This window comes from Myotis nattereri, assembly GCF_964212035.1.
Source record: "Myotis nattereri genome assembly, chromosome: 10".
Taxonomy (NCBI): domain Eukaryota; kingdom Metazoa; phylum Chordata; class Mammalia; order Chiroptera; family Vespertilionidae; genus Myotis; species Myotis nattereri.
The window spans coordinates 65,339,769-65,348,798 of NC_138085.1; the positions used below are offsets into that span (position 1 = coordinate 65,339,769).

Below are 9,030 nucleotides of genomic sequence, written 5' to 3' on the forward strand. Positions count from 1 at the left end.
GAGTGTTCAGGGCCTTACATTCTTAGGACACCAGGCAAGATGTGTAAGAGAGTAAGAAGCCCAGGGAGCCCTGCTGGTGTGGCTCAGTTGGTTGAGTGTTGTCCTCTGCATCGAAAGGTTGCCAGTTCGATTCCGGTCAGTACACATGCCCAGGTTGCAGCTAGATCTCTGGAAGGGGGTGCGCAGGAGGCAGCCAATCGATGTTTCTCTCTCTTTCTCTGTCCCTTACTCTCTTTCTAAAAATCAATTTAAATAATCTGTTTTAAAAAGAAGCCCAAAGAGCATGGCTCTCTCCCCAGCAATCTACTATTTTTCCCCCTGTGTTGTGAGATAGTTGTCTATTGCTCCTAAGTCACACTAAGATCCCGGAGTACCTTTTCCAAAAGGAAATCTTTTGCAACTGAATCTTTAACACACACACACACACACACACACACACACACACACACAAACTAGCTCTAAACTAGAATTGACTGAGTTAATTTGCATCGACAAATTCAAGTTTTCCCACATTATCAAAAACAGAGCTGGTGAACTGAATTCAGTTACAGAGTAATGTACATTTACATCTTTAGCTTATCTGAGTGTACTGAATGTAAATTATTCAGCCTATTACATTAATTATAGTTATTTGTACAAATGGCTTACCAGATATATCCAATTATGCAAAGAAACAATAATGTTCATCACTAAATTAGCACTGGTTAAGTTTTGTTTTGTTTTTTTTCCATTACAATATTAAACTCTTGTGACTTGAAAGGTAGAAAAAATACTTCTTGGGGATTACCAAACAATTTATTAGGCTATCTCTAGAATTTCCCTTTCCACCATTAGTTCCTTTAGAAAGAAAGAGAGTTCATTAATTCACGAGATAGTAGTTACTAAATGCAGTTTAGTAAATATAAAGACATAGTACATGGTTAAGGATTTGAACAAATCCAGTAACAAACAGCAAGTAGTTTTATAAACAACAGAAACAAAAAAATACATACTTTAGGTCAACCAGTACAGATATGTTCCAGCAACATCAGATGTGAGGAATACGACAATGAAAACATGGGGGTCCCCACACTAAAGAATTTGAGGCTATGTCATATCCACTGGTGCTTCTTACTTACTTGCCTATTTTACTCCTCAAAAACACTAGTCAAGCACAATTTCTTTATTCATAAACCGCTTTTGTTTTCCTCTAAGAGAATATTATGGATGTTCCTGGTTTTAGAATTCAGTGGATTATCCCATGGGAGGAAGAAATTGACTTACTTGAACATTCTCAAATCTTTTTAGGTCTACACTGTCCAATACAGTAGCCACTAGTCCCATATGGCAATTTAAATTTAATTACAATTAAATAAAATTTAAAAATTAGTTCCTCAGTTATACTAGCTGTACTTCAAGTGGCAGCTACATAGCACAGCATAAATTTTGAACATTTCCATCATCACACAAGGTTCTATTGAACTGCACTTATTGGACCATCTATATAATAAAAGCCTAAGCAACCATTAGTGTAGAACAGTGATTCCCAAAGTGGGCGCTACCGCCCCCTGGTGGGCGCTGCAGCGATCCAGGGGGGCGGTGATGGCCACAGGTGCATTTAACTTTTTTTTTTTTAATTAAATCTTTATTGTTCAGATTATTACATTTGTTCCTCTTTTTCCCCCCATAACTCCCCTCCTCCCAGTTCCCGCCCCACCCTCCGCCCTCACTCCCCACCCACTGTCCTCATCCATAGGTGCATGATTTTTGTCCAGTCTCTTCCCACATCTCCCACACCCCTTTCCCCCCCAAGAATAGTCAGTCCATTCCCTTTCTATGTCCCTGATTCTATTATGATCACCAGATTATTTGTTCACTTGATTCTTAGATTCACTTGTTGATAGATGCATGTTTGTTGTTCATAATTTGTATCTTTACCTTTTTCTTCTTCTTCCTCTTCTTAAAGGATACCTTTCAGCACTTCATATAATACTGGTTTGGTGGTGATGAACTCCTGTAGCTTTTCCTTATCTGTGAAGCTCTTTATCTGACCTTCAGTTCTGAATGATAGCTTTGCTGGATAAAGTAATCTTGGTTGTAGGTTCTTGGTATTCATCACTTTGAATATTTCTTGCCATTCCCTTCTGGCCTGCAAAGTTTCTGTTGAGAAATCAGCTGACAGTCGTATGGGTATTCCCTTGTAGGTAACTGAGTTTCTTTCTCTTGCTGCTTTTAGGATTTTCTCTTTGTCTTTTGCTCTTGGCATTTTAATTATGATGTGTCTTGGTGTGGTCCTCTTTAGATTCCTTTTGTTTGGGGTTCTCTGCGCTTCCTGGACCCGTAAGTCTATTTCTTCCACCAAGTGGGGGAAGTTTTCTGTCATTATTTCTTCAAATAGGTTTTCAATATCTTGCTCTCTCTCATCTTCTGGCACCCCTATAATTCTGATGTTGGTACGCTTGAAGCTGTCCCAGAGGCTCCTTACACTATCTTCGTATTTTCGGATTCTTTTTTCATTTTGCTTTTCTGGTTGGGTGTTTTTTGCTTCTTCGCATTTCGAATCTTTGACTTGATTCTTGCGCTCCTCTGGTCTGCTGTTGGGTGTCTGTATAATATTCTTTATTTCAGTCAATGTATGCCTAATTTCTTGTTGGTTCTTTATCACAACATCGAGGGTCTCATTAGATTTCTTGAGGATCTCACTACATTTATCGGCGGTCTCACCAGTCTTTTCGAGGGCCTTACTAAGTTTATCGGCAGCTTCTAGACAGTTCTTGAGAGACCTTAAAAGTGTGGTTTTGAGCTCTATATCTTCCATTTCTGATATTTGCATCCTGTTTCTTTGTCTCCGCATTTTTTTTATCTTTTCTTGGTGCACCCCCTAGTGGTCTTTGTGCGAAGTCTTGTTGTAGTTAAGCCTTGATTGTTGTCGGCAATACTGGGGGTGATTTGACCTCCAGGCCAACTGGCTGTGAGAATCCTTAACTTTTTTTGTATTACCTTTCTATTCTGAGTTCAATAAATAGTTTCATAATTTCAAACGTCAATGTTTCTAATTTACACCTTTCTTTACTAAATTTTACGAAAAAGGTAGAAACATTAATACATATATCTTTCTGTTTAATTGCTATTAAAATTTTAAAAAAATTAATTTCCAGGGGGCGCTGAGTAATATTTTTTCTGGAAAGGGGGCGGGTAGGCCAAATAAGTTTGGGAACCACTGGTGTAGAACGACCAGAATGACTGGTCGCTATGATGCGCACTGACCACCAGCGGGCAGATGCTCAATGCAGGAGCTGCCCCCTGGTGGTCAGTGCGCTCCCACAGGAGGAGCACTGCTCAGCCAGAAGCGGGGCTCATGGCTGGTGAGCACAGCGCTGTGGCGGGAGCCTCTCCTGCCTCCGTGGCAGCACTAAGGAGCAGCGAGCCGAGTGGTAAGGAGCAGGGAGCAGGCAGGCGGTAAGGAGTCAGGGGTCCCGAACATCCTCTGAGAGGTCCCAGACTGCAACAGGGTGCAGGCTGGGCTGAGGTACCCTCTCCCCTCCAGTGCACAAATTTTGTGTACCAGACTCTAGTTCTTATATAAGGAGCTACATATGAAAACAGGTTACAAATTTTAGCAAACAAATACTGTCTTCTTCAATATGAACATGCTACCACCTAGCAGTAGTAAGTTACTTATTTTATTCAATGCGGTCTACCCTAGCTTAAATACCGACCTCTATTGAATATAGTTTTAATTGTAATATAAGCCAAAATAATCACTTTCTTTTATATCTTGTTTGTAGCAGAATACAGTGAGTATGCAAAAAATTTTATTCTTATATTATTTGTTAATTATTTTATTATTTATTATTATTTACCTACTTTTGCCCACCCCTGTATATGACTGGGAAGGCATAATGAAAGTACCTAAATAATAGCAATAATGCAATCAATAATCAATTCAACATGGAAAATATCTTAAAGAAACTTTATCCTCCATAATGCATAATGAAAGTACCTAAATAATAGCAATAATGCAATCAATAATCAATTCAACATGGAAAATATCTTAAAGAAACTTTATCCTCCATAATGCATAATGAAAGTACCTAAATAATAGCAATAATGCAATCAATAAGCAATTCAACATGGAAAACATCTTAAGGAAGCTTACCCTCCTTCACTTTCCGTTTCCTCTGAACTATTGCTTGTTCCTGAACTTTGAACTGTGGCAAGCCTTCTTTTCCTAGTTCTGTGCTGAGGACTAATCCTGTGAGCAGTTGTCTTTCCTCCAAGTTCACTACATACAAATTCCTCCAGCTTTGGAATGGTTTCTTTAAGAATTCTGATTTCCTCTCTGAGTTCTTCCATATTTGTCAGTAATTCGTTTAACTTCTCCAGTATCTGAAGCTGCCTTCTTTGATAGATTGCTGCTGTTCCTTGGTCATTCTGCATCTCATCTTGTGAAGTCACCAAATCAAATGCATTGCCCAGAGAAAGAAATTTAGGTAAATTCATTGCTGTCCTTGGTTTACAAACCTTGTGGTACCACAAAAGAAGCAAACTGATTCCAGTAGTTCCCACCATGATGCCAAGTATCAGTTCTTTGTTTGTGGAATGAGGCATTTCTTGGTTTTTGTTTCTAAAATTAAAAAGCATAAATGTAAATGAATGTTGTCTCTGTCTTTGTACAAAACAAAAATGTTAGAGCTTTTTCAACAGCAAAAGCCAAGTCTAAATCATCAAATATACACAAAAATACTTGATAAATCATAAACTAAAATTTATTACCTTTATAATGTATGTGGTCCAGTGGAAATATTTTCTTTAAGAATATTATTGAAGTCCATTGTAAAGTAGCAACTTATTCTACATGACTGATCTGACACTTACTCTACCGTATCTTTTTAAAGGATGTGATAGAGATAAAAGCATCATTAAAAAATTCCTGAAAAAACTATTTAAGAATTAAAATTATGCTTAACTGTGTTTGAACCTTTTATTTGTGTAAAATTAACTAGTATGCTGATTTCTGGGTCTTATCTAATCTTTAAAGAAGGCCAAAAAGAAGCTCTTCCTTAGCACCTAGTATTTATATTTAGGGTGATAAACATTTTAAAACCCCAGAGCGTTGACGTACAAAATATATTAGAGAACTTTGGCAAGTTTGTAATCCAACCCCCATCTCTGTTTTTTCAACATGGAGAGCAGAAATGTTAACATATGTGCAGCCTTCATTTCCTTTCTTCCTAGGACCCAGAAATCTTCTGCTCCTTACATTGCTATTTCTGTCTGGGGTCTTAATGTTTTCCTTTCTTTCAAATTTATCTTAAAAATTTTCAATTGATTTTAGAAAGAGAGGAAGAGGAAGGGAGAGACAGACATAGCTTTGTTGTTCCACTTATTCATGCTTGTACTGGTTGCTCCTTGTACGTGGCCTGACCAAAGATCATGCAACTTTGGCATAAGGGGATGACGCTCTAACCAACTGAGCTACCCTACCAGGGCTCAAACTGTAACTTTTTAAAAAAGTAACAAAAAGTCATTTAATTGACTCTCTTCTCCTTCTGAAATGTCACCTTTCTGCATTCAAGGCCCCAGTTTTGGCCCACCCGATTCCATATAACCACAGTTACTTTGACTAAATGCACCTAATCTTTCTTTAGGACATCCCATCTTCACTAGTTTTATTGCTTGTCTCTGTTCTTAAAGTCAAAAGACCATTAAAGGAAAATATTAACATAAAGCCCCCTTTCCTTCAGAGACTTTAAAATGGCACTCAGTATATGAGAACTATGATGAATTTACGTAGAGTAAAATATAGTAAGGCTTTTTCACAGACTGAGAAGTTCCCCGAATTGTTTTCCCATCAACTTCTCCTATTTTGTATTAAATTCTGTTAGCAACTTGGAAGAACATTACAAATAATGGTAAACTGTCTGTTATAGAACATAAAATGTGTAATTTTTTATTTTATTTTCCCCGACACTTTCTACAGCAGAAGAGCATTACAGCACTGCCACCTATGATCCCTGAGGAAAAGGAAACAAAGGAGTTAAATTCTTTAATCTCCCCAAGTCTGTAATTGCAGAGGAAAACCAAACAGAGCCTGGTAGTCTCACTGAGTTGGCCAGAGATCAGAGTTCAGAAGAACTGCAGCACCTACAATCTGTGTGGCATGGTCCTGAGGATGATGGAGGGATGCAGAGAAAGAGCTCCCGAAATAGGTAGAGGAGTCTCCTTAAATCTGTGATTGCATGCCAGTCAGCACTTGCACGGAGTCAAACCCCATCGGGCCAGGGAAAGTACCATTCCTGGAGCTGTTAGCTTAACCATTCCTAAAGATGACACAGAACTGGCACGTGTTCAAGTTCAGTGCTTATGAAATACATGAGGCTTTCCGCAGGGGACGCAATGCCTTGGCAACCCTTAGTAATGGGGCTTAATTAACCCCAGAGTTAAGGCTATTTAGACTTGCCCTCAGACAGCTTTAAAATGCCTTTAAACTAAAGGACCAAACTTATTTTTAAGTAATTTAACTGCCTTCAAGAGAAAAAGGTCAATACTCTTTAAAACAGTAAAAAATAGTAATAATAATAATAATAATAATCCAGATCTCAACAACATAAAAATCAGTGTTGATCATCCAATCAAAAATTACTAGACATGTAAAGAAGCAGGACAATGTTAAAACTACTATTACAAATATGTTCACTATTTAATATAATACTAAACATATGTTAACAGAGGCCCTGGCCAAGGTTTCAGGTTCAATTCCCAGTCAGGGTACATAGAAGAATCAACCAGTGAATGCATAAATAAGTGGAACAACAAATAGATGTTTCTTTCTTTCTCCTCCTCTCCCTGCCTCTGCCTAAAATCAACCAATAAAAAAAATTATTTTACAACTTATTAACTATATAATTAGATATAAGTATTATTCCGGTTACAAGGTTCAATTTGTAATGACAATGGAAAATGACAGACATTTTAATTTGTTTGCCATCTGAAATTAATATGCAATACATAATCAAAGGTTATTCAGAAATGAGAATCAAGAATTCTACTGAAATCAAAATGTTGACTCAAAAAAAATTTTTTTTAACTTTATTTTTATGTTGACACTATTACAGATGTCCCCGTCGCCCCAACCCCCTTTGCCCACTTCCTCCCCGGCTCCCCCTTCAGCCTGGCCATCACCACGCTATAGTCTGTGTCCCTGGGTTATGCATAGATGTTCTTTAGCTAAATCCCTTCACTTTCTTTCATCCAGTCTCCCCTACCCACCTCCTCTGAGGGCTAATTTGTTCATTAAATTCCACACATAAGTTGGATCATGTGGTATTTGTCGCGAAAGAAATTTCCATATTAAAATGTCTTTGTAGACAGTCATGAGAAATTAACTTCAGAAAACATCATTTAATGTTTATGTTCTAGTTTAAATTATCTTTTAAATAAAAGTTATACTTTACTAAGTTAATTATAGTGCTTGCAGCAATATCTAACACATATTCACTTAATCCATCAGCAGATTCTTAGGGGAAATAGGTAAAATATGTAACTGATAGAGTCAGGGGATGAATGAAAAGTCTTGCGGGGGGGGGGGGGGCGGGGGGAGGGGGTAGAGGGACATTATGGGTTACGGACAAGCCTGAGGTTTAAGATCCCCAAGGAGTCGCCCGACGATCTTGAATTAGCGGTCAGATGTCCCACAGCGACCTGGATAATCCGATCCGGCTAACGCTCACATTTCACCAGGTTTTCACAACTTTTCCTATGTTATCATTTCTTTTGAATGTAAGGCTCCCCGGTGTTTGGCTTATTCGCATGTTTGTGGCGCTGAACCTCTCGTCTCCGTTTGGGGTGAACCAGGTAGGAAGCGCGAGTTTGTTTTGAGCAAAACAGGAGCGTGTGTTGGCGGCTGACAGGAGAGACCCGGGGCCCAGGGGAGCGGCGAGCAGGTGCCTCCGGCGGGAACTCCGCGGGGTTTGCCCGACCCGCCGGGAGGCACACGCCGCCCCTCCGCACGCACCCGGCCGCCGGGCTGCACCCCGCAGGCGCCCCTCCGCCGCCGGAAGAAGGACCCAGCGGGACCCCGGGCCCGGCGGCGACCCGGAAGTGCTTTCCCAACCTCGGCACACACCCCCGGCCGCGTCCCGTCCCGGCCGCCGAGCGCCCGCCGCCGCCTCGGCACGCACCTGTGCTCCCGCGCGGGCTCCTCTGCCGTCGGGGACCGGGGACCGGGACCGGGCACCTCGGCGGGGCGAGCGGGAGGCAGCGGCCGGCGGACGGAGTCCCACAGCCCGCGGGCCCAGAGTCCGCGGTCCGACCCTGACCGCCGAGGCGCCGGGGGAGGAGCCCGCGGCCCCGCGCCCTCGGGTCCCGCCTCTTCGCGCGGCTCGTTCACTCACCTGGGCGGGCGCCCAGCGCATTGGGTCCCAAGGAGGAAAACTGCTCCCGCCTGGCCCTCGGCCCTCGCCGGACACTGAAGCCCGGAAGCTGCCTCCCCCCGAAACGCGTCCCCCCCGCGCCTGCTCGGGGCCCCGCGACCTCCCCGGCGGAGGCCCGGCGCGGGCTTCCCGCCTCCCGCGCTCCTTCCGCCCCGCGACCCTCCGCGGCCGCCGCGCCCACACCCACCCCTCCCCTGGCGTTCGCCTGTTTGGGGGCACAGACCCCGCGCGACAGGGTCAGGCGCTGGTGTCCGGTCATCACGGCACCGCCGCCTCCCTCGCTCCATTAGCTCCCGTTCCCTCTCCATGAGCGCAGCCCCGCCTGCTCGCCCCCCAAGTCGCCTCCGCACGGAAACCGCCGTCTCCGCAGAAGCTTCGCCTCTGAGAACTGAGCTTCACTGTCTGCGGTTCGGACGACGACGATAAAGTTCTGCCAAATGAACTCCAGCAACTGCTCGCGCACCCCCTCCGGCGCCCCCCACCCTCCCGCCTGAAAGGCCGCCTGGTTCTCCAGCCGGACAAAGCTACCGACGGGGCTTCCGCGAGATGCCGGGCTGCACTGCCGCTCCGGAGCTGTAGGCGGGCACAGGCCAGAGTCAGCAAGCCCGGCCGCTGT

At 43.0% G+C, this 9,030-nt stretch overlaps 1 protein-coding gene across 1 annotated transcript in view; it reads right to left on the reverse strand.

Moving 5' to 3' along the window:
* Positions 1–8,491, reverse strand: part of RMDN2 (regulator of microtubule dynamics 2) — a 33,092-nt gene extending 24,601 nt beyond the window's left edge. Inside the window, exons 1-2 of the mRNA XM_081100493.1 lie at positions 8,376–8,491; positions 4,139–4,606 (exon numbers count right to left, since the gene is read on the reverse strand). Of these exons, the coding sequence (XP_080956619.1) occupies positions 4,139–4,590 (452 nt within the window). The 5' untranslated portion in view covers positions 4,591–4,606; positions 8,376–8,491. The remainder of the gene's footprint in view (positions 1–4,138; positions 4,607–8,375) is intronic.
* Positions 8,492–9,030: the final 539 nt, after the last annotated feature.